Source organism: Saccopteryx leptura, chromosome 12 (genome assembly GCF_036850995.1).
Source record: "Saccopteryx leptura isolate mSacLep1 chromosome 12, mSacLep1_pri_phased_curated, whole genome shotgun sequence".
Classification (NCBI taxonomy): domain Eukaryota; kingdom Metazoa; phylum Chordata; class Mammalia; order Chiroptera; family Emballonuridae; genus Saccopteryx; species Saccopteryx leptura.
In genome coordinates this window covers 51623916-51649476 of record NC_089514.1, presented here as the reverse complement: position 1 = coordinate 51649476, position 25561 = coordinate 51623916, and the positions used below count along the sequence as shown (strand labels likewise).

Below are 25561 nucleotides of genomic sequence, written 5' to 3'. Positions count from 1 at the left end.
ACGTATGTTGAACCATCCTTGAGATTCTGGGATGAATCCCACTTGATCATGATGTATTATTTTTTTAATATGTTGTTGTATTCGGTTTGCCAGTATTTTGTTTAGTATTTTAGCATCTGTATTCATTAGAGATATTGGTCTGTAGTTTTCTTTCTTTGTGCCATCCTTGCCAGGTTTTGGTATGAGGGTTATGTTGGCCTCATAAAATGTGTTTGGAAGTATTGCTTCTTCTTCAATTTTTTGGAAGACTTTGTGTAGAATAGGAACCAAGTCTTCTTTGAATGTTTGATAGAATTCATTAGTATAACCGTCTGGGCCTGGACTTTTATTTTTGGGGAGGTTTTTAATAGTTTTTTTCTATTTCCTCCCTGCTGATTGGTCTGTTTAGGCTTTCTGCTTCTTCAAGACTCAGTCTAGGAAGGTTGTATTGTTCTAGGAATTTATCCATTTCTTCTAGATTGTTGTATTTGGTGGCATATAGTTTTTCATAGTATTCTACAATAATTCTTTGTATATCTATGATGTCTGTGGTGATCTCTCCTCTTTCATTTTGGATATTATTTATTTGTGTCCTGTGCCTTTTTTCCTTGGTGAGTCTTGCCAAGGGTTTGTCAATTTTGTTGATCTTTTCAAAGAACCAGCTCCTTGTTTTATTGATTTTTTCTGTAGTTTTTCTGTTCTCTATTTCATTTATTTCTGCTCTGATTTTTATTATCTCCTTTCTTCAGCTGGTTTTGGGCTGTCTTTGTTCTTCTTTTTCTAGTTCCTTTAGGTGTGAAGTTAAGTGGTTTACTTGGGCTCTCTCTTGTTTGTTCATATAGGCCTGAAGTGATATGAACTTTCCTCTTATTACTGCTTTTGCTGCATCCCAGAGATTCTGATATGTCGTATTTTCATTTTCATTTGTCTGTATATATCTTTTGATCTCTGCGCTTATTTCTTCTTTGACCCATTCATTTTTTAGAAGTATGTTGTTTAGTTTCCACATTTTTGTGGGTTTTTCCCCCTCTTTTTTGCAGTTGAATTCTAGTTTCAAGGCTTTATGATCAGAGAATATGCTTGGTACAATTTCAATTTTTCTAAATTTGCTAATATTGTCTTTGTGGCCCAACATATGGTCAATTCTTGAGAATGTTCCATATACACTAGTGAAAAATGTATACTCTGTCGCTTTTGGATGAAGTGTCCTATAGATGTCTATCATATCCAGATGTTCTGGTATTTCGTTTAAGGCCACTATATCTTTCTTGATTCTCTGTTTGGATGACCGATCTAGAGCCGTCAGCGGTGTATTGAGGTCTCCAAGTATGATTGTATTTTTGTTAGTTTTTGTTTTAAGGTCAATAAGTAGCTGTCTTATATATTTTGGTGCTCCTTGGTTTGGTGCATATATATTGAGGATTGTTATGTCTTCTTGATTCAACTTCCCCTTAATCATTATGAAATGACCATTTTTGTCTCTGAGTACTTTTGCTGTCTTGTAGTCAACATTATTAGATATGAGTATTGCTACACCTGCTTTTTTTTGGGTGTTGTTTGCTTGGAGTATTGTTTTCCAGCCTTTCACTTTGAATTTGTTTTTATCCTTGTTGCTTAGATGTGTTTCTTGTAGGCAGCATATAGTTGGATTTTCTTTTTTAATCCATTCTGCTACTCTGTGTCTTTTTATTGGTAAGTTTAATCCATTTACATTTAGTGTAATTATTGACACTTGTGGGTTCCCTATTGCCATTTTATAAATTGCTTTCTGTTAGTTTTGTATCTTGTTTGATTCTTCTCTTTTGTTTTTCTATCATTTCTTTTTGTTTGTTTGTATTCCATTCTTCTTTCCTCTGTTGCTACCTTTTTTAAGTCAAGTGTTTTTGTGGTGGTTTTTTCAAGGGTGGTTACCATTAAGTAATGAAAAGGGTACCTACCATATTCATTGTAGTACCCTATCTTATGACTATTTCTGAACTTCATCGTCCTTTGCTACTGTTAATCTCCATCCTCTCCCTCCTTTTTTTTTCTTTTGTTGTCACAGTTTAAGTTTGGTTTTATTGTGTTCTTGGTGGAGCTGTTACTTGTGGTTTTGTTTTCTTTTGTTCTTTGAATCTGGTTGGAAAACCCCCTTTAGTATTTCCTGGAGTGGAGGCTTTCTGCTGATAAATTTTCTCATCTTTTCTGTATTTGTGAATGTTTTTATATCTCCTTCGTACTTGAAGGATAGCTTTGATGGGTATAGTATTCTTGGCTGAAAGTTCCTCTCTTTCAGGGCTTTAAATATTGGGGTCCACTCTCTTCTAGCTTGTAGAGTTTCTGCTGAGGAATCTGATGATAATCTAATAGGCCTTCCTTTATATGTTGTACTCTTCTTTTCCCTGGCTGCCTTGAGAATTTTTTCTTTGTCATTGGTTTGTGTCATCTTCATTATGATGTGCCTTGGAGTGGGTTTGTTGGGGTTAAGAAAACTTGGTGTTCTGTTTGCTTCTTGAACTTGAGGCTTTAATTCTATCCACAGGCTTGGGAAGTTCTCGTCTATTATTTGTTTGAGTATATTCTCCATTCCATTTTCTTTCTCTTCTCCCTCTGATATACCTATTATTCTTATGTTATTCTTTCTGATGGAGTCAGACAATTCCTTTAGGGTCTTCTCGTTTTTTATTATTTTTGAGTCTCTTTCTTCTTCTCTCTGTTGTGCCTCAAGTTGCTTGTCTTCTATTTCACTAATCCTATCTTCTATCTGGGCTGTTCTGTTAGCTAAGCTTGTTACCTCGTTTTTCAGCTTGTGAATTGAGTTTTTCATTTCTGTTTGATTTGTTTTTATAGTTTCAATTTCCTTGGTAATATATTCTTTGTGTTCATTGAGTTGTTTTCTGATCTCCCTAAATTGCCTTTCTGTGTTTTCTTGTATATCTCTGAGTATTTTTAAGATTTCTATTTTAAATTCTCTGTCATTTAGCTCCAAGGCTTCCAATATGTTAAATCTTTTCTCCATAGATTTTTCCACATCTATCTGTGTTACCTCTCTATCTTTTGTATCCATAATATTCGATTTCCTCTTTCTTATTGGCATCTGAGGGTGGTCTTGTTGATAGCACTAATTAGAATTAATAAAGAGTAAAAAGTAAAAAAAAAAAAAAAAAAAGTAAAACACCCCACAAAAAAAACAGTAATAATTTATTATTTCCTCCTTTTTTTCTTTCTTCTCTTCCCCTCCTCTCCCCTCCTCAGGGAAATATCGTGATGACCTGTGAATTATATTATGCTAAATGGAACAAAAACTGCCTATAACGGAGGGCCTGATTTGGGGTGAAGAGTTCAAGGGGCAAAAAAAGGGAGTAGGGACCTACTAAATGCAAAAAAAAAAAAAAAAGGAGAAAATCTTAGACAAGCATAAGATGATTTGCTTGTAAGTGGTGGTCGACTAAGAGATATAATGAGAGGGATAAGAGGGAACCAGAAAAAAGGGGAAAAAAAGAATAATAAAGAAGGAAAAAAATAAAAATAAAAAGTAAAAATCTGTTGTAATAAGTGGAGTGAAGACTAAATACAATGGAGACCTTGGGTTGGGAGGAATGCTAGTGAGTTAAAAAGCAATGTAAAAAGTACCCAAAATGCCACAAAAATAAACAAACAAAAACAAAACAAAAACAAAAGCGAAAGAAAAAAAAAAAACAAAAAAAACTTGAGTCCCAAATTAAATAATTTGTTCGTGATTGAGGATTAAATGGGAGGAAAGAAGAAACGAATAGAAAGGAAAAAATAAGAAAAAGAGAAAAACAAAGGAAGAAAAAAAGGAAGAGAAAAAAACAAAATAAAGCAAAACAAAAAAAAAACAAAAGGGGAGAGAGTGAGAGTTAAGTGTTTTGGAGTGTAACCTTAAAGGGGAGTGAGGATGAAGAAAAGAAATGAAATGTAACACTCATGGGTAGTGTAGTTCAAGAAAAGGGAAGCATAAGATGGGCAGAGAATAAACAGACCGAGGTGGAGGAAATAGAAATATTAATAATAAAGGCAATAAGATAGAAGAAACAAACAACAACAATGAAAAATTAGTGGAACAAGTTATAAAGTCTGTGGATTTTTCTTGATTTTGAGAGGTTAACTTCTTCCTTTTTCTTTTTTCTCCCTCTTCCTGGTCGGTGACTCTGTACCCCAGGCTCTGTCTCTGTGTCACACTTAGGTAGGGATTTGCAGTTGATGGGATTCTATGGCAATGTCACATAATTGGCTTTAGTCTTGCTGGTAGTCAAGGCTTGTTGGCATTTGCAGGGTCCAACAATGAGAGAGTTTGCTTTCCTGGAGTCTCTCTCCTAGTCTCCCCTTCCTGAATTAGCAGCCTGGTGATCTAGCTATAAGGCTGCTACTGCTTCTGCCTGGGGAGTAAGAGGCTCAAAGAGCTAGGAAATCCCCACTCTATCCCCACTCAGCGCAAGGCTTTGGGAAAGGCTCTGGCAGTCAGAGCCTCCAGCGTAATCAGGCGGGGCTGGGAGTCAATTGTTGTCAAGGTGACTGTTCAGCGCCTAGCATTCAGTTGGACCACTCAACCCAGGCTTTCCACACTTTGTAGCCTGTTTTGGCTGGGAAGAAGAGGTACTAGTCGCTGCTTGAGACTATTGTATTATAGATCTTATTATCTGCCAAGTCCCTCTTGTTAGCGTTTATTCCTGAATATGGAGGCTCTGTCAATCAGAAGTTGCCCCCGCCCCTTTAGCGAGAGGCACTAAAAAATATCACGCCTCTTGTCTTGGATCGCTGAACTGAGAGAGATCTTATCAATTAGAGCCCCGTGGGTGCGCAGATTTCGTGGGTTAAGCTAATTTCAGTGATTGGATCCGCAGCTGTGCTCCAGAAAGTATTTCAGGCTGCCCGCGCCCCTCCCCCAACGCTTGATTGTTAGCTTGAATGGCTGGGTGAGATGCCCCGCCCACGCAGAGAATCTCCCAAATAGGAAGACAGCCCTGGCGCCTCTCCCGCTTGCCCCGCCGCTGACGGCTGGGGCGCACCAGGCGCGCGGGATAATGGGGCACCCTGGGTGTGCGGGCCAGTGGGGCGCTCTGGGCTTGTGGGACGCCCAGGGCACGTGCGCGAATGGGGTGCTCCGGGCACCGGTGGCTGGGGACTCTCACTCGCAGTGTGCGGGCCGCTGGGGAAGCTGGCGGTGCTCGCTCTGCGACCAGACCGTGGCACCGGGTGCACGCCGGCGGCTGCTCGCCGCTTCCGAGTGTGGGCTGACTCACCACAGGCGCACTCCCTCCGCGGCTTGAATGAACGTCCCTGCGGTAGTTAGCTTCCTCCACACCCTCGTCTCTCAGATTCAAGTGATAACAGTCCTTTTGCTTTCAGTTTGTGTGGAACTCCGGAATACTCCGAGGATAAATTTTTCTGTTTCTAGTTGATAAATTTGTTGAGATTTTGGGGAGATCTGTCGGACGCGCTGCTCACGGCGCCATTTCCGTGACGTCACTCCGTAAAACCAAATCTTTAATTAAGAATCTATTTTTTTGCCTGACCAGGCAGTGGCTGAGTGGATAGAGCATTTGACTGGGATTCAGAGGACCCAGGTTTGAGACCCCGAGGGCGCCAGCTTGAGCATGGGCTCATCTGGTTTGAGCAAAGCTCAACAGTTTGGACCCAAGGTCACTGGCTTGAGCAAAGGGTTACATGGTCTGCTGAATGCTCACGGTCAAAGCACATATGAGAAAGCAATCAATGAACAACTAAGGTGTCACAATGAAAAACTAATGACTGATCTCTCTCTGTCCCTATATATCCCTCTCTCTGACTCTCTCTCTGTCTCTGTAAAAAAAAAAAAAAAAAAAAAAAAAAAAAAAAAGAATCTATTTTTGTTTTACACAGATAAATTAGAATAACTGTTTAATTATGACCAGCTTTTTAAAATCCTCATTTTGTGATGTCCATAGTACACTAAAAAAAAAATCAAGTAAATTAATTGAATGAAAAGTGGCTAAAAACTTGTCTTCATCTACACTTTATCACATATATTTAATATGTTATAGTAGAATCAATCATGAAGAATTTTTAAAGGCTAATGTCTAAGAACTCAACTGTCTCTTCCCCAACTTAGTTGAGACTAAGTTTTATACTAGGTGATGTTCTATATTCATTCAGTTGTCATTAATTTGTATAATAAATCAATCTCTATTAAGAATAGTCACACTAGACCAAGAAACTTGGGACTGAAAAGCTCCCCAGTGGGGCCAGAGAGAGCTAGTATCTTATTTAACTCTGAGCCCTTGACAACAACAAAACACTTATAAGCATACAGCCAGTTGGTCTTTGTTTTTGTTTTAAGGTTAAATCTTCAGGACATTACCCAGTGAAAAATCAGAGAGAGGAGGTCAGGTATTAAGAAAGTAGAGGGAGAAAACAGGAGTGAAAATAATGGAGGAAGAAGGATAGAAGGAAGGGAAGAAGGCCAGAAAAGGAGCAAAGGAATTCATTTGGAAGTATCATGTCACCTGGAAATAAAAAACAGTTTTTACCAAATTATATCCCACTGGATAAATGACAGAAGGGTTTCATAAATCAGTTCCACTACTTGTTGGATGTTTGAACTGTGTTGATGCTGGCTACAAGGACTGTGTTTGAAGAGTAAAGTGGGAAGAGAACAGGATGTGAAGAGTTCTGGCTTTTAAAATTTGGAGGTTTTGAAAGAGTTGAAAATGTACTTTAATTACTGAATGGAATATATGTTAATATAAAGAAATAATTAGTTGTACCTTAAGTAAAAGACAAGAATTTAGCTTTCTTTCAGTATGTCATTTTAAATATTCCTTGACATTTATAGCAAATATATATCTGATGCTGTGTACACTTACTAACTTTTAGCTGATTTTTTTTTTAATTAAAATATCCAAAGACCATTTTTATCTCAGTTATATTTCTCATAGTAATCACTTTCCATCTTTTTTCATTTGGCTAATTACAGAAAAAAATCTGTTCTTTGGAGTAAGGAACAGTCTATTGAGTTGTTTATCAATCAAGAATAATTTTATTGTGCCTGGTAGTAAGTGCCATGTTAATTCACAAACAATTTTATCTAATGAGTAAAGGCTAAAAAGTGAATAATAATTCATATGTTATGATCATGTTTTCACTATCAGTCACAATCATTTGTACATTTAGATTATGTCTTCTTGTTTTATAATAACATTACTGTCTTTTTATAAGCAAAATGCTCCTCAATTTTATAAGCAAATTGTATTCTTTGAAGTTTCTTTTACTGGGAAAATATTTATACAAAGTTTTTAAAAAATATCTGATCAATATAGACAAAACTTTACTGAATATAGCTGAATTTAATAAGTATTTATTAATATCAGGTTAATCATTACAGGTCCTACCAAGAATTCAGAAAGTTCTGTTTCATAGAAACTGCCTTTGCATCAGAATAATGTCCTTCTGTTATTGTTGTTCTATTCCGATATATACATTCCAGTTGACTTCTGGACACCAATGCCCACTTTGTGTGTACCTTATGATTTGTGATAAGTATTGTTCCTTCTTAAAATATAGATAATATATATATTTTTTTACTTCTTCAATACAGGTAATGGATTAGGAATTAGGATTGTGGGTGGAAAAGAAATACCTGGACATAGTGGAGAAATTGGAGCCTATATTGCCAAGATCCTTCCTGGGGGAAGTGCAGAACAAACAGGGAGACTGATGGAAGGTAAGAATGATTTCAAATAAATGAAAATAAATGAATTCATATTAAATATATATTAATTTAATATGCAAATTTTCTCCTTTTTTTTACTGTCTATAAAAACCTTTTCTTATGGTTAATTGTGAAAATTTTGTATAGTAATATAAAAGAAGTTATGTCCACAACAATATTCACTTTATTTACAATTGCATTGTCCTTTTGGCAGTTGATTTACCATATTAACATTTTGTTTAAGAAACAATAATTAGTCAAGATTTTTTACTGATTGGGGCAATATTATAAATAAAACGTACTTTGGTTGTAGAGATTAATGTTTCATAATTCCAAGAAAATCAGCCATAAAAACATCAGATCATTCAGTACATGTTAAAGTCAAGTCAGCAAATTATGGATGACCAAAGGGCCAAATCAATCTGCTTCCTACTTCTGTAAACACTGCTTTATTGGAGCACAGCCAGGGTCATTAATTTACACATTATATATGGGTGTTTTTCCACTACAATAATAGAACTGTATTCACTACAGAGACGGCATGGTCTACAAAGCCTAAAACATATAGGTACCCTTTACAAAAAAACATTGTCAACTCCTATGCTATATACTGTCTACTTTAGATAACGTTCACTTTGTTGCATAATAAGCATTTTAAAATAATGAACTTTACAGATCTATCTAATGGCCCATAAATTTTATATTTGATCAGTTTCTTTCACTAAAATGTAGCAGCTTGATTCTCAATGTACATAATGATCATTTTCACTTGTGAATTAGTTGAAGCAGTCATTTGTATTCTCCAAACTGTAGCACAGATACAGTTTTCAAGTTTTCAGTGATATTGATAATGAACATTTTTATCATAAAGTAGCCTCAACCTATCTTTTTATTTTTACTCTAAATTAAATACTTATTTGAAAAGTGTGCTTTTTCTGTCATTTTGTAATCTAATAAAATGTTGCTTATTGCTACCTAACACTTTTAATTATGTTAAAATTAATCACTCTCATCGCTTAAATTAAATGTATTGGAATCCACTAGAAAAGTTTTTGGATAGTTTGATAGACTATTAGAATAAACACAAATGTGAGCAAATGTTATTCGTCAGAGTTCTGCGGAAACCAGCTTACACATCTTTTCCCTGCTTCACATTCAGTGTTGTCATGTTGCCAGCTTGAACTGGCCACAGTGAGAATATTTACAATGTGGAAATTGACAAATACTATAAATCAGGCCATTTTTGGTTGTTTATGTGTTTCTTGGTTTTCAGAATACCCAGTTTACCAGGGTATCTCAAAATATGTAATTAGAAGCATACTATGAAAAAATAATCTAATAGTACTTATAAAACAGAAAATGCTAGAAGTAGCTAGATAGCTAAATGAAGGACTAGACTGTATGAATCAAGATATAACAATTATAAGCAAATCACTGGGTCTGTCTGAATTGTCTGCGATTGTAATCCCTTCATTCCTCCAGCTACTCCTTTGGTGTTGCGTTTAGTTCAAACGTAGGCCTTGAGATCCATGTTTAAGGTTGGCAATGATAAGATTGTTCTCATATAGCACATTCCAGGAATAAATGAATATGCTAGTTTATTTTATGGTAAAATTTGCCGCAATGACTGTTCTGATATAATTTGACAAAGACACTTAAATGACTTAAATAATAAAATTTCCCACATTTCTTTGTATTTGCACCATGGAAATTGGCAAGTGCTAAAAATTGATATGATTTTAAAGACAATTTTAACAAAGCATGTTGTGATGAAGTAATGCTCTTTGCACTTGGTAGCTTATGTGGCTGTTTTAAAATTTGTAAATTTAAATTGAAATAGATATACAGTCGTCCCTTGCCATATTGTGGTTCACTTTTTGTGGTCTCACTGTATTGCAGATTTTTAAATTGTATATATCTAATTTTGTATCACAGATTCTTTGCTATATCGTGGGATTTTGTGGTATATAGGTATTTTTATATATTTATTTTTTGACTACTTTTGTGGTAAAATAAGCATATTCTAGCCTAAAAAATTGAAAACAGTATAAAAATATAAAACATATTGACTATTAAAATGAAATAAAGACTTAAAATATACATAAATAATAAAACAAATATAAGGTAACTACTTTGCAGATTTTCACCTATCGTGGGAGTTCTGGAACCCAACCCCCGCAATAGATGAGGGACCTCTGTAGTACAAATTTATTCAAGAAAGATAATTGAATCTCAGCTAAAACATTTGTGATTTTACAAATTCAAGGACTGCTACTGAAGTCTTAATGTTTTTGGAACTAGTAGTTTTGTAGTTCATTTAATTGTTTAAGTGGGAAATTATTCAAAACTATGTATATATGACTTAAGGTTTTATTCATTTTTATTTTATTAAGTGAAAGGTGGGGAGACAGAGACAGACTCCCACATGTGCCCCAACTGTGATCCACGTGACAAGCACCTACCAGGCAATGCTCTGCCCAGCTGGATCACTTCTCTGTTGCTCAGCAACTGAGCTTATTTTAGCACTTGAGGCCAAGGCCTTGGAGCTTTCTCAGTGCCCAGGGTCAACTTTGCTTGAATCATTTGAGCCATGGCTGCAGGAGGGGAGAGAGAAAAGGAGATAGAGAGGGGGGAGGGGGAAGAAGCAAATGGTCGCTTCTTTTGTGTGCCCTGACCAGGAATTGAACCTGGGGCTTCCACATGTTGGGTCAATGCTCTACCACTGATCTAACTGGCCAGGGCTAAAGTTTTTATTTTTAATAATACACTATTTATTATTTTCCCCTAAGCTTTGCCAAGGTTTAAGTCAGACATTTTTAGGAAAATAGGTTCTCTGATTAGTCCAATTCTTGCATAATTCACACCCAATGGTTTTTATTGGTAATTTCGAGTTTTGCTTTATTTATTCCTACAACATAGGTCTTAAATAAACCACTTGGTAGTATTTATATTAAGTTTGTGATATTATCTTGAATGTTAATATTTATATCTGATTTTGAAACATCAAATACTTTGAGGAGTAACTTCAACATGTGATATAAATCATTTACTTTCTCCCATCCACATATTCCTTGCTACCAGGCATGAATGAAGAAGGTTTATTATATTTATGTCCAGAGATGAACTGACTAGGCCATCATGCCAAATAACTATTCATAAGCACTTACTGTATTTACACCAACACATAAACTATTATGTGTATAGTTATATATAGTTTTATATATATATATAGCTTTTAATATATCATATATACTTTTTCTATAATTATGTGTTTCATTTATATATGATATCTTTAGAATCCTCCACCTCAACCTGTACTAGATTATCAAAAAATTTCAAAGTAATATATTGGTTGAGAGACAACTCTGATTTTTATGCCCAATGTAAGAAATTTTTAGAATAACACCAATTTTTGATCATTAGAGTGTTATTCTTCAATTTTTAAAATATTTTTCATGACTGTTGACATTTAAAAATATATATATTAAGGACAATAGAGATGGTTAATTTTCCACAGTATGAGGTTAATTCTTTTCCAAGGAAAAATGATTTATACAGTATATGAATAGACAGATAGGTGTGTTTGTGTTTATGTGATTTAATTTCTCCATCTATATAATGAGTTCCAGGTGGACATAGTGATTGATTGGATCTCTTCTAAGTATATCAATCTGCATTTACAAATATAAAAGTATATAGACTGAGACTTTGTGATTCAATAATATCTTTAAGCTGATTTAAAACATGATTTTTCCATTGGTTGACTATATGATGCATAGACTCTACTTTTTTCCCCCCCTCTAAACTATGAAGTGATTGTTCAGAAACAGTTATGATCTACTGTTTTTTCTAAGTCTGGTCATTTCTCATATAAATAGGCTTTACATACTCATGGTCTGACATGTTAACATTCCTGCAATACTCAACTGCATAGACTCTGACTGTGTTATTTTTTGAAGAGCAAAAGTATTTTCCAATTTCCTTTTTGTACTCTGGATTTAAAACATACTGACCAATCATGTAGGTTTTCTGATGTTCATAAGCGAAGTACTACTCTGAAAGTACTCACTTATGTAACTAACATTAACTGGATGAGAAAAAGATCCCAAGTATACTTTCTGAGTCACTGCTCTGGTTATTTTTGAAAGAATATTTTCTTCAACTACGTTTTGAAAAATCTCTCTGAACAAGGCTATCTATCTTGTTAAATAATCTAGGACAATTTAATGTGTCTGAAAACTGAGAATTAGCAATAATTTTAACTACACTCAAGAAATTAAGCTATACTCAATGAATTAGTTTTAAAATATTCCTGATGGCCCTGGCCGGTTGGCTCAGTGGTAGAGCGTCGGCCTGGCGTGCAGGAGTCCCGGGTTTGATTCCAGGCCAGGGCACACAGGAGAAGCACCTATCTACTTCTCCCACCTCCCCCTCTCCTTCCTCTCTGTCTCTCTCTTCCCCTCCCGCAGCCAAGGCTCCATTGGAGCAAAGTTTGCCTGGGCGCTGAGGATGGCTCTGTGGCCTCTGCCTCAGGTGCTAGAATGGTTCTGATTGCGGCAGAGCGATGCCCCAGATGGGCAGAGCATCACCCCCTGGTGGGCATGCCGGGTGGATCCTGGTCGGGCGCATGTGGGAGTCTGTCTGCCTCCTCGTTTCCAACTTAAGCAAAATACAAAAAATTTAAAATATATATATTAAAAATATATATATTCCTGATACTACTTTATATACCATCTCCTAAAATAAAATATGCAGTTACAGAGTGTTCCATTGATCAAAATTTCCTGAACCACTCTTTTAGTATTACCACAAGCTACAATGATTGTCTACAAGAACTCAGGCAGTGAGCTCCTTCAGGAATCCTAATCTTCCATTATCTTAAACTTTATATCCTAGGAACATCAGTAAGCAAAGAATGATCTTTTTCCTCCCTATTATTCTTCCTTTTAATGTGTAAGATCAGTCTTTGTTCTGTTGAGAAAATGAAGGCAAAACATCTGGAGAATTAAACTACAAACCTAATTAAGTTTCTAAAATGCCATGTCTTGATATTTACTTTAAGATTAAAATTTTAACAATTTTTCAACTAACAGTGTTAGGGTCATGAAATGTTCATCAGTATTGGTATTGGAATTTAAATTGGTATTTGATGTTTTCTCAATTGGGTCTTTGATTTTATTACTTCACTTTGAACTAATTTGACCATCTAAAAGTACACTCAAATATATGGATTTTGAATGTGTACTTACAGCTTACTATTTCCATTTAAAAATTTTTTTCCTTAGACAAGTGGATTATAAACCTTATTTGTATTATAGGATAATTTCAAGATAAAATTTAGAATACTCAATAGTTTAAATAATGGCTTCAAAAATTAGATGCTGCTTCTGTAATAAACTTACTTTTCTCTAGACTGTTTTACCTGATAAAACTCACTGAATATCATTATAATTTTAGATAGTTTTTAATTTATGACATGCTTTAAAAATTATACTTTCTTTAAAAACAACTCTTCATATATTCTTCTCAGATCAAAATTCCAACCATCTCCAAATTTGTGGAGTCCACAATACAATTCTCATTATCTTTTGACAAGCACAGACCTTATTCTTTATTTGAAAAAGACCAGTCAGTTCTTGGTGTTCTATACTATTGTTATGCACATATCTATTATATCCCTTAACGCGGAATTTTTTTTTCTGCGCAGTTCTAATAAGACAAGGTTTCAAGCAATATATTTACAAATGAGTGATAAATTCATTTTAGTTACAAAAAATAAGTGCTTATTAAGATGGCAGTCCTCATAGGGTTATGTAAACCAAATAAAATGATACATGTAGTCACATCTACTATTTGTAAAGAGCCATGGACACTTAAGATGGCATCCATACTTTGTAATATAACTTTTTATTTTTTTAAAAAAAGATGTACAAAATGGAAACTGTTCTGGACACAGATTCTTAAAATGTTGAGCTTAACTGCTTATAAATTTATATAAACTTACTCTAATCTTTTTGGAGGGGTGTTTTTTTTCTTTGAATTTAAATTTCTATCTCAGGAGTAGGGACAGAGAAATGGATAGTCACTGATAGAGAAAAACCCATCCAGTTGGAAAATTACATACTACTTTTCTGCGCAGTGCCAACGTGTCGGAAAGGGGTTTTTCTCTGGGCGTTCTCTAGCCCAGAACCACCCGTCATTGTGTTTGCTTGGTGGTTGAGAGAGAGAGTGATGGGCAAAAATCACAGAGTTTTAAATTAGAAATTAAAATCTTGATCTCAACTCAAAGTAACAAGTGACTGTGGAAGTGTTTGGTGCTTGATACATCTCTTTCTGGTTCATTTTTGCTTAAATGGTGTGTTTTTCTCCCAGTCTTATAAGTTTTTACTGAAACAACCCAGTGGTTATTTCTTCATTCCATGGTGACCAAGAGAGTCAGAGTTTGATGTTTACTAATTGATTAGAAGTGTATATGATTTTCCACTTTTATTGGACCTTGAGAATATTATGCTAAGTGAAATGTCAGCCAGGAAGAGCTAAGAACTAGATGATTTCACACGTATGTGGGATATAAAACTGAGACTCTGGGACAACAATGTGGTATTTACCAAAGGTAAGAGGGGAAGGATTGTAAAGGATAAAGGGGGCAAAACACATGGTGACAGAAGGTGATAGGACTTGGGTGGTGAGCACCCAATGAACATACAGACCATGTATAATAGAAATGTACACTTGAAACCTATAAATCCTATTAACCAGTGATACCCCAATAAAGTTAATCATAAATAAATAATTTGTTTAAAAAGTGGGTAAGATTTTTTTGGTTTGAGCCTCTTCCCCAATCTGAATTGTAAGATTCACAAAGCTCTTCCACAATTTTTATCTCCTGTTGATTGGGGTTCCCAGTTCAGCATCCCACATCTGTGTGCCTCCCCTGGTGGAAGTGGGCAGAGGGAGCTACTTTGCATTTATGGTTTGATGTGTTCAATTTACCATTTAGTCAGGTGCTGACCTGTAATTTTTACTACAAATGTTGAGTGTGCAAAAAAACTTGTAGAGAATAATGTGGCATACAGCCATTTACCCACCATACTATGTTCAGTCTTAACTTTTTGCTGTACTTGTTTCATTTTTTTTTTAATTTTACTAGTTTGAGAGAGAGAAACAGAGTGAGTGAGTGAGAGAGAGAGAGAGAGAGAGAGAGAATGAGCAACTCATTGTTCCACTTAGCTGTGTATTCACTGATTACTTCTCCTATGTGTCCTGACCAGGGTTTGAACCTACAACCTTAGCACACCAGGATGACACTTTATCCTCTGAGCAAACTGGTCAGGGCCTTGTTTCATATTTTTAGGAGAGCTAAGTCCCTATAAATCAATAAATGCCTCCTATAATCACCTCACTTCTCCCAAACCTCTCTTAATGCCTGAGGATAAACCACCAGACTTAAAGCTACTCTTTTACTTCCTTTTCTTTATAATTTTTGTGTGTATTCATAAACTACATAAGGATTGATTTTGTTTGTATATGAAATTTTATATGAATATCTTATTGCACATAGAGTTTTCAACTTTTTTAGTTATGTAAAGTTTATAAGATTTATTCAAGTGATATGTATAGCATTAGTTCATTTATTTTAACTAAGAATAGAAAGTGGTATGTTTCAACTACTGGTTAGTTAGGTTATATATAAGGGTTTTTTTCTATTTCAAACAATGCTATAATTAATTTTTGAAGTAGTCTTGTGTACATGTGCAAGAGTTTCTTCTATAGGTTAAATTTCTGAGTTATAATGACTATCATGTTGGACAATATAGAGGAAAATTGTGTGGTTTCAACAATAGTTGATTTTTCCAAATTACTCTCCATAGTGGTTTATTATTTATACATCATAGGTAGTAAATAAGTATTCTTGCTTTTTGAATATATTGTGCCATGGTATCCCATTGTTGTTTTCATTTACTTTCCCTTCAGTAAATTTGAGTATGATACTATTTTATTAATCTTGTTACTCCTTGGGTATTCTTACTTATGATGTGCTGGTTTTTTGCTTATTCTTTAATTGGAGTGTTTGTATATTTTTAAATGAATTTAGGAAATATTTATATACTGTGGGCATGTATTATGGACATAAATATTTTTTATTTTATTTTATTTTTTTATATGAGAAGAGGAGAAATAGAGAGACAAACTCCCACAAGGGCCCTACTGGGATCTACCGGGCAACCCCGTCTGAAGCCAATGCTCGAATCAGCCAAGCTATCTTCAGCACCTGAGGCTGACACTGAATTAGTAAAGGCACTAGCTGTAAGAGGGGAAGAGAGATAGAGAGAAGAGGGAGAGGGAGAGGGAAGGAGAAAGAAGCAGATGGTCACTTCTCATGTTAGCCTCACCAGGGATCAAACCTGGGATGCCCACATGCCAGGCTGGCACCCTATTCATGGAGCCAATGGCCCGGACCAAATATTTTTATATTGTGAACATAGGCTGTAAGTACCTTCTTCTAGTGTGTGGCTTGTATTTTTAGTTTCTGTATTTTTCACAGACATTGAAAGTTTACATAGTCAAACATCACTTTTTTCTATTAAGATTTATAAATATTCTATATTGTTTATGACATTTTCCTTGTCCTAAAGTATTTAAAATATTAATGAATTTTTTGTTCTAGTGTGCTGGCCTGTTTGTCTACCCCTATATCAATGCCACACTTTAAATAATATCTTTATATTAAGTTCTGACATATGATAGATATGTAGTACTTTAGCCCACTGGGAACTACCAGTGTCACGTGGAAAAAAACCTACTCAAGACACAAACTTATGTCAACAGGAAGAGGGGGAGGCCTGACAAGGGAGGCAAAGAAGACCTGAATTTCCTTCTCCCTTAGCTCTTATTATCAGAAGCAGAACAGAGGTAACAGGATTACAGGGGAGGGAGATTAGGTGATAAAGGGCAAGAATGATTAATGGACGTTTTGCTGACATGGAGAAAGGGCTAATTTGGTCAGTACATTCCTTTTCTTCTGCTAATTAACAAGCACAAAGGAAGGGGCAATTCAGCACCTCTAGGCTAATTTTCTAAAGCCTGTTCACATGCATTCCTTTGTGTCTGCACAATGGTCTCCCACTCACACTTTCTTGGTGTTTGCATCCAAGAGACATTCACTCAGGTCTTTTGTGGTAACTAAAGTTCCTCAGTCCAAGCATAGAGGGTTCAACGTTGGATGGGTGATTCCCTACATGATAGGAGGTGAATTTATCATAATACTTTTCTTGGAAATTTTCTTGAGACAGTTCTTAACCTTTGATATTGTATATCTAGAGTCGGAATGATGTTTTCAGGAAAATATCTGTTGAAGTTTGATGGTGATTATATTGAAAATAAAGGTTAATCTGAAGGAAACAATTTTCATAGTGAGGCACGTCTTTTTGAGTCCATACAGGATTCACAATGCTGGAATTTTATTCTACCTAAACTCTTAATCATTGTATTCTGAATCAATACAATAAAGTTAGAACATTAAAAAAAATGAACACATAGCATTTGTCAAATTTAATGATTTTCTATCATTGTATATCAACTTATAACAATATTATATCTAGAAAAGGCAGAGTAGAAAATATAAATAAAATAAATTTTTGTTTAGGTTATATAAAAAGCCAAATATAATCATTATGTACTTTTCATTGGCTGTAAGCTTTATTTAATCCATAGATTTCTTGAATTTATTCTCCAAATTATTTTTCTTGGTTTTGTGTATGATAACATCATAATTGTAAATGAAATACTGGCACCATACTTTTAAAATTCAAAAATTTTATAAAAAACAATAAATCCATAAGAACTAAATGTCTTTTACCAATGAACCAAAAACAAATAGTTGTTTATATTAATAAGTTGTCCAACTGGAGATAAATTTAATAAAATACTTTGAAGTAACTTTGTTTCTCTATTAGTAGTAGCAGCAGTAATAGTAGTAATTAAATCAAACTTGTTTGGAAAATATTTGAAAAGCTGTTTGGCACCAAGATAGAAATAGAGTGTTAGGATCTGAATGTAGCTTTAAGAACCTTCTTTGCCCTGGGCGGTTGGCTCAACAGTAGAGCATTGACCTGGCATGTGGAAATCCCAGTTTCAATTCCTGGTCAGGATACACAGGAGAAGTAACCATTTCCTTCTCTCCTCCTTTTGCGCTCTCTCTCTCTCTCCCCCTCCTGTGGCCATGGTTCAATTGGTTTGAGCGCATTGGCCCTGGGCACTGAGGATGGCTCTGTGTAACCTCCACCTCAGGTGCTAAAAATAGCTCAGTTGCACACATGGCCCCAGATGGGCAGAGCATCGCCCCCAGATATGGGTCGCTGGATGGTTCCCAGTCACATGGGAGTCTGTCTCTATATCTCCCCTACTCTAAAAAACAAAACAAAAACAAAACAACAACAAAAAAACCCAAAAAGCCTTCTTAATGAATTGGTAGGGACATAGAAGAGCAAAAAGTTAAAACCAGTGATATCCAGTGTTTGCTAGTGGATTCAGCCAGACCTATACAGAAAGTTAGATTCTCAGAGACCACTAGGCTTGTAAAAAAATTGGTTTATCTTTGTTTGCCCATATGCTGTTCTTTTTTTATTTTTATTTAGTTTATTTTTATTTTTTATTTTTTTGTATTTTTCTGAAGTTGGAAACGGGGAGACAGACAGACTCCCGCATGTGTCCAACTGGGATCCACCCGACATGCCCACCAGGGGGCGATGCTCCGCCCATCTGGAGCATTGCTCTGTTGCAACCAGGGCCATTCTAGCACCTGAGGCAGAGGTCATAGAGCCATCCTCAGCGCCCGGGCCAACTTTGCTCCAATGGAGCCTTGGCTGCAGGAGGGGAAGAGAGAGACAGAGAGGAAGGAGAGGGGGAGGGGTGGAAAATGAGATGGGCACTTCTCCTGTGTGCCCTGGCCGGAAATTGAACCCAGGACTCTTACACACCAGGCCAATGCTCTACCACTGAGCCAATCGGCCAGGGCCCATATGCTGTCCTGTGAGGAAATGTACCTGTGTCATAAATTCTAACTCATGGATATTTTAAAATTTGTTGTGTCAATGTAGGTGAAATTGGTCCATCTAGCCAGCTCTTGTTAAAGATGAACTTGACAGGGTTTATGGCAAGAAATCACAGGTGACTTTATGGTTGAGAATCAGTGCATTGGAGAGAAGGTGAGGTTAGCTGTTCTCAGAGTGGTGGTTTTGATGTTGCAGGTTGGCCTCTGCAGCCCCCTGTCATGAAGAAGTCTATGGTAGAAGAGCTAACCCTAGTAGTATTAGAAGACACACTCCTGTGTAGCTTAAGGGAGCATGTTGCTAGGCAAGGAAGTCTCTATTTCTGCTTATGCTTTTTTGGCATATGTTACAGATGTCATGGCAGTGCTCAAGGTTGGCGATCAAGAAACATGCCACCCAGATGAGTCAGCTTCCTTGTACTTGTTCCAGGGGCATAACCAGGTATGGATTGGTAATTAGCATGAGATTTCTCAAAATTCTCACAGCTGGTATGTTAGGTACACATGACACAAGATCATATTTTATATTGCTATGAAGATTTTCTAATAAATATTTAGGGAGCTATCTTCTGGGGAAAAAAATTCTAACATTTGGTACCTAGACTGGTAGGTTGTAGTATGTTATTTTTAGGATGCAGTGATCATGGTTAGCAGCTATGTTGCCAAGACAAAGAAAGTTGTTCCTCTTCTTTATTGATCTATTTTTAAATTTATCATAAAAAATTATGTTTGAGTTTCTGATAGGCACATCAAGAAAACTAAGTAATTGAACTGATTTACACATTCTTAGTATATATAATACTCTAAGCTTTAATTTGGTTGCTTTTATAAAATAAGGGTGATATACCTTGAATTATTATTGTCTGTTCAAGTGATACTGCTTCTGTATATTACTGGGTTTTGAAAATCAATAAGCCATAGAATTAGCTACATTTTGTATGTGTGTGAACTTGGAGTGGTTAATTTTGAGACAAGGATGCTGAATATTCTATTTAATATCCATATCAAATCTCTAGTTTCCAGTGATTTAGCATCTCTGATATATAGAGAAAATATTATTAGAGTCAGAAAAAATCAATAACAAATTTAAGTTCAGCTCTGGTACCTACTGTCTAGATAATTTGTTTAGCTTTTGGTATCAAGGTGTTCTCTTTGGAAAATTGAGATAATAATAGTCTTTGCATAATTGTTATCAGACTTAGGAATAATGTTTCAGAAATGTGTAGTATAGGCTATCATAGTGTTTCATGGAAATGTTGAAAAGACTGTGCTTACCTTCACTTTGGAGATATTTGATGTTATGAAGAGCATTTGCTGTGCTAAACTTGAATTCTTTGAATTCTGTTTCCCCCATATCTGTAATTGGTTGGATAACTGACCATGGTCATGTCTAAGCTCTGAACTACAGAGACATAGCTTATTCATAATGGAAAAAGTACCAAACACAGGATCAGAATAAATTAATGCCATTTTCATGTCTTTAAGCAAGTTTCTTATGTTCTTTGAGTCTCCTTTTATGTCATCTGTATAATTAAGAGATTTCCACTGGTCTCACCTCTCTCCCAGTGTTGACAGTGAATGTGAATGACGCTGGCATGTTTTGTGTGCTTTGCTAACTATACAGTGCTAGCATAGCTATAGAAGCTATTTTGAGAATAGATATTGTCATAGATGACTATTAATCTTATAAATTCAGGCTTTCTGTAAAAGAATCTTGAAATACTAGAGGTATTTACTAAATTGGTATATTATTTTAAATATCATACCTGAACAAATTAAAAATACATTAAAATGCCTGTAGCAATTAATCCATTTCTCATGTAACCATATCACCTCCTAACTGTAAGACCATAAGTTTGGCTACTCTTTCAAAAGGCTTCTAAATTTTTTTTTCTTATCAACAATATATGAATCAGTAAACCTCGTGCTTTGATTAAAATCTGTGAGCATGCATACAAATGAATATCTGTCTATGTAATTTTCACAGTCTATTAGTCACTGAAAATATTTCCTGTTATTGAGCAGAAGCACGGCGTAGGTGTCAGATGTCTGGCTCCCAGTGTCTGGACCAGTCTTTCTCATCAATACCTTCTGTGTGTGACCTTGGAAAAATCACGGAAACTCACTGGACTTCACCTTTAACTTAAGTGTTAAATGGACGGGATCCTGCATAAGACCCATCTTTAATACATACTCAGGAGGCCTTTCACCCAATGGAGTTGTGGGAAGAGGCTGAACCCTGAGAAGAAACATATAGTTAATGTCTGGAAGGGCCGAAGTGAGAGAGTATATGTGAACCATAATAAGCTGGGCATGTCACATGATGGAAATCTGTTCACTAGAATTAAGAATATGAAGTTAATTCTATGGCATAAAAGAAGAAATAAGATCAGAATAGATAGATCATGGCACAAATAAAACTTAAGTCTCAGGTCTCTTTCATCAATTATACTGATCCCTTACAAGGCTCCAGGAAGTTCGAAGAAAAAGGTGATATTTGCGGTGCTTGCCAGATTTTTAACATTTGTAATTTATTGTGATTTCCTTTGTCCTTTAAACTCATATTAACTTGAATCTTATTTTGCATTCATAATTTTAGGTTTTGTGTTACAATTGCATAAGCTTTGGGCCTTACAAAACTTGAACTCATCCCTGTATTAGACAGTCCTTGTTAGGAAGAGCTGTTGAGGTCCTCCCGCAGAGCTGAGAAGCTCCTGCGTTCAGTACACACTGGCTGTTGAGGTCCTCCCGCAGAGCTGAGAAGCTCCTGCGTTCAGTACACACTGGCTGTTGAGGTCCTCCCGCAGAGCTGAGCAGCTCCTGCGTTCAGTAACACACTGGCTGTTGAGGTCCTCCCGCAGAGCTGAGCAGCTCCTGCGTTCAGTACACACTGGCTGTTGAGGTCCTCCCGCAGAGCTGAGAAGCTCCTGCGTTCAGTAACACACTGGCTGTTGAGGTCCTCCCGCAGAGCTGAGAAGTTCCTGCGTTCAGTAACACACTGGCTGTTGAGGTCCTCCCGCAGAGCTGAGAAGCTCCTGCGTTCAGTAACACACTGGCTGTTGAGGTCCTCCCGCAGAGCTGAGAAGCTCCTGCGTTCAGTACACACTGGCCTGGAAAGGAGGATGGGAGGGACAAGCACGCAGTGCAGAAAGAGGACTGTTATGTAGAGGTGAGAGTATAAGAATACTGAAAGTAGTAAAGAATGCAAATGGACCAAGAAAATTATTCAGTAACTCCTCTGTGCCAGTATATCCTAGAATGATATAGAATGAAGGATTCTGTCTTGCTTTCAAGGTGCCTGCAGCCTATAAATGCAGAGGGTAGAAGGTGTTCTTTGGGGAAGAAAAGTTTGATCAGAGTTTAAATGAGTGAAGTATAAAATAAACCTGAATATCTAGGAGAATACCTTGAAGGAAAGAAAACCCTTTTTAATGACTTTTCTTTCTTTTTTTCTTTTTTCCTAGCTATGTCTGCTTTATTTTAGTTTCAGTGAGAGAAATATAGAAATGCAGACTACATTGGTTGGTTCTGTGTATCTAAGAACCAGAAACATAGCGAGTGGTACTTACACATATACCTCTTCCCAGGTCAGAGATTCCAAGTAACTTTCAGGCAATTTATAAGCACTCCCCAGGACAACAAACTGCGCAGGACTAAACTAGCTCCTTCCAGACTTTCATTTATTCCATTTGCTAATTTTTAAGATAGTTCAGCATAGTTATGGAGTACTGCTCTGTTCCCAATATCATGCTGAGTGCTGAAGCAGAGAGAACATTCTGTGGAAAAGCAGGTTTTCCCTTCAGCACTCAGCAAATTCAGATTAAAGGCTTTCCTTACATACACAAAGTCACACTGAGAGTGTGAAAGAAAGTAAGATTTATTTTTTATTTTCTCTTAGTCTAGTTTTATTATCTTTTACTCTCTACTCTTTCCTAGAGCCCTATTACTGTCAGTTATCACACTTCAGTTTGCTGGGTGCTATCCCAGATCCATTCTTTCAGTAATTTTCTAGTATGTGCTATATGGAGCAATCTCTCTGGGCCCTGTGGGGACAGAGGACATAAATGAAGAAAGCATGGTTGTTCCTCAAAAAACTGAAAATAGAACTACCTTATGACCCAGCAATCCCTCTTCTGGGTATATACCCCCAAAACTCAGAAACATTGATACATAAAGACACATGCAGCCCCATGTTCATTGCAGCATTGTTCACAGTGGCCAAGACATGGAAACAACCAAAAAGCCCTTCAATAGATGACTGGATAAAGAAGATGTGGCACATATATACTATGGAATACTACTCAGCCATAAGAAATGATGACATCGGATCATTTACAACAAATAGTGGGATCTTGATAACATTATACAGAGTGAAATAAATAAATCAGAAAAAACCAAGAACTGCATTATTCCATACATAGGTGGGACATAAAAACGAGACTAAGAGACATGGACAAGAGTGTGGTGGTTAGGGAGGGGGGAGGGGAGGGGAAGGGGCACAAAGAAAACTAGATAGAAGGTGACGGAGGACAATCTGACTTTGGGTGATGGGTATGCAACATAACTGAATGACAAGATAACCTGCACATGTTTTCTTTGGACATATGTACCGTGATTTATTGATGTCACCCCATTAAAATTAATAAAAATTTAAAGAAAAAAAAAAGAAAATAGCATGGACCATATATTCTAGTAGGTGAGGCTTAAAAGAACAGCTATTTATAAATATCATATATTAAGTGGTAATACATGTTAGGGTGACAAATATGTTTAATGAGGAGGTTGGTCACAGCACAGAGGGTGGGGTTTTACATGTGGTACTCAAGAAAGGCCTCACTGAGAAGGCAACATTGAGTAAAGTCCCCAAGGAAATGAAGGAGTGAGCCAATCGTTATCTGTTTTAAAAGCAGAAGAATGAAAAGCGCCAAGGTCTAGAGAAAGAACTTGCCTAGTGTGTGCAAGGAACGAGACAGCCAAGGAGGCCAGAGTGGCCGGAACTGAGCGAGGTGCGAGGAAAGGACTGCAGGAGTGCTGGCCGGAGCAGTGACAGGCGGGGTGTGGTAGGATGCAGGGACTCCCGCTTCTACTAATGTGGGACGAGAAGCCATTGGGCCGACACAAGCTGAGGGACATTTGAATAGGATCACTCTGCTGTAATCAGAATAGTGTGGAGGAATAAAAGGTGGAAAGAGAGCTGTTAACAAGCTATAAAATAACCCAGGGATGAAGTGTGGCTGTTCAGTACAAAGTGAGAACTGGCGATGTGGGGATAAATGATTATATTATATATATATTTATTATTTTTTTTTGAGGACCTCATATATATATATATATATATATATATATATATATATATATATATATATAAAATTTGATACATATATTTTAAATTTTAGGTCAGTGGAAATGACCTCAATATTTTCATTCATTTGTTCCTATCCATAATATTCAAATTTACTAAGCCAAAAGGCACTCCACCATTTAAAAAAAACCAAAACTTAAATCCCTACATAACCCCCCAAAATTACAGAGTGAAACATGCAAGAGACTTACACTAACTTTCTGAAAGTGGGAGTGACAAAAGGGAAAAAAGCTATATACCTACTATCAACTGCAGAATGTTATTGAAATAACAAGTTGATTACTCTAACCCTTTCCTTTGATTTATGCACTAAAGCTTTCCTTTCATATCTTATATTATCAAATGAATTTAGCTCAAGTTCATTGTGACCTATCAGGCCCTTTGTAGTGTACACCAGCTCATTCTGTTCATCTTCATCCATTCCCACTCCCATTTGTTAGTTCTCTGCCCATGAGGCTGTTTGGACTTCTCTCTTACAGGGAAATTGGGATCTTATTTGCCTTATGTGAGCATTTGTTCATGATGGTCCTACTCCTTGGTAGGAGAGATCATGTTAGAAATCATAACTGAGCCTGACCTGTGGTGGCTCAGTGGATAAAGTGTCAACCTGGAAACGCTGAGGTTGCCGGTTCAAAACCCTGGGCTTGCCTGGTCAAGGCACATATGGGAGTTGATGCTTTCTGCTCCTCACCCCTTCTCTCTCTCTCTCTCTCTCTCCCCTCTCTATAATGAATAAAAATAAATAATAATAATAAAAGAAATCATAACTGATATAATATGGAACTAAATATTTGTAGACTTGATGTGGTTAGTTTAACATAATTAAATACATTTATTTATACTGATTATATACTTATATACTTAAATCTAAGGTATTACTTACAAGAGTAGACAGAATTTTATAATTAGATAGTCTGTGTATCTTAAATATAATAAAAGCTATTAAAATGCCAATGTTCCTGAACTTAAATGAGAAACTAAGATATATAGCTTTTTGAACTACCACCAATATAATTTCTAAAGCTGAGGTGTCAGATCTGAAGAAAAAAAATAGGATAGTTACATTTACCCTACCTATTTTACTGGATTGCTGAAAAGATAAAATGAGAAAAAGTGTAGTACAAGATAACTTTTTTAAAAAAAGTCTTATATTGGTGTTATTAACACAAGTTAAATGGGTTTAATTTTATTCCTTTTAATTAAAAGAACTTCTCACAATCAGATGAAATACATATGAAAGCCCTTTAATATTCATCTAGAATATACTACTATTTTTATGGTCATAACAGTGTTGCTTATCAGGTAGGGGAAATAATTTCCCGACATGAATGTTAGAGAACTGAAGGGAAAATGATTCTATAGCAATTGGCAGATATTGCTCTTAACTGTTTTTTTCTTAGTTCTGATTTTTCAAATGGAAAAATCAATTATTGTAGTATGTTATATGCACTATAATATATTTATTGAAGTTAAATTCTGT

General features: G+C 36.0%; 1 protein-coding gene across 2 annotated transcripts in view; it reads left to right on the top strand.

Annotated features, from left to right (window-relative positions):
• PCLO (piccolo presynaptic cytomatrix protein) overlaps positions 1 to 25561 on the top strand; it is a 455471-nt gene that overhangs the window by 327040 nt on the left and 102870 nt on the right. For both annotated transcript variants that reach the window (XM_066354350.1, XM_066354349.1), the window contains one exon: positions 7556 to 7681. In XM_066354350.1, coding sequence (XP_066210447.1) covers positions 7556 to 7681 — 126 coding nt within the window. The remainder of the gene's footprint in view (positions 1 to 7555; positions 7682 to 25561) is intronic.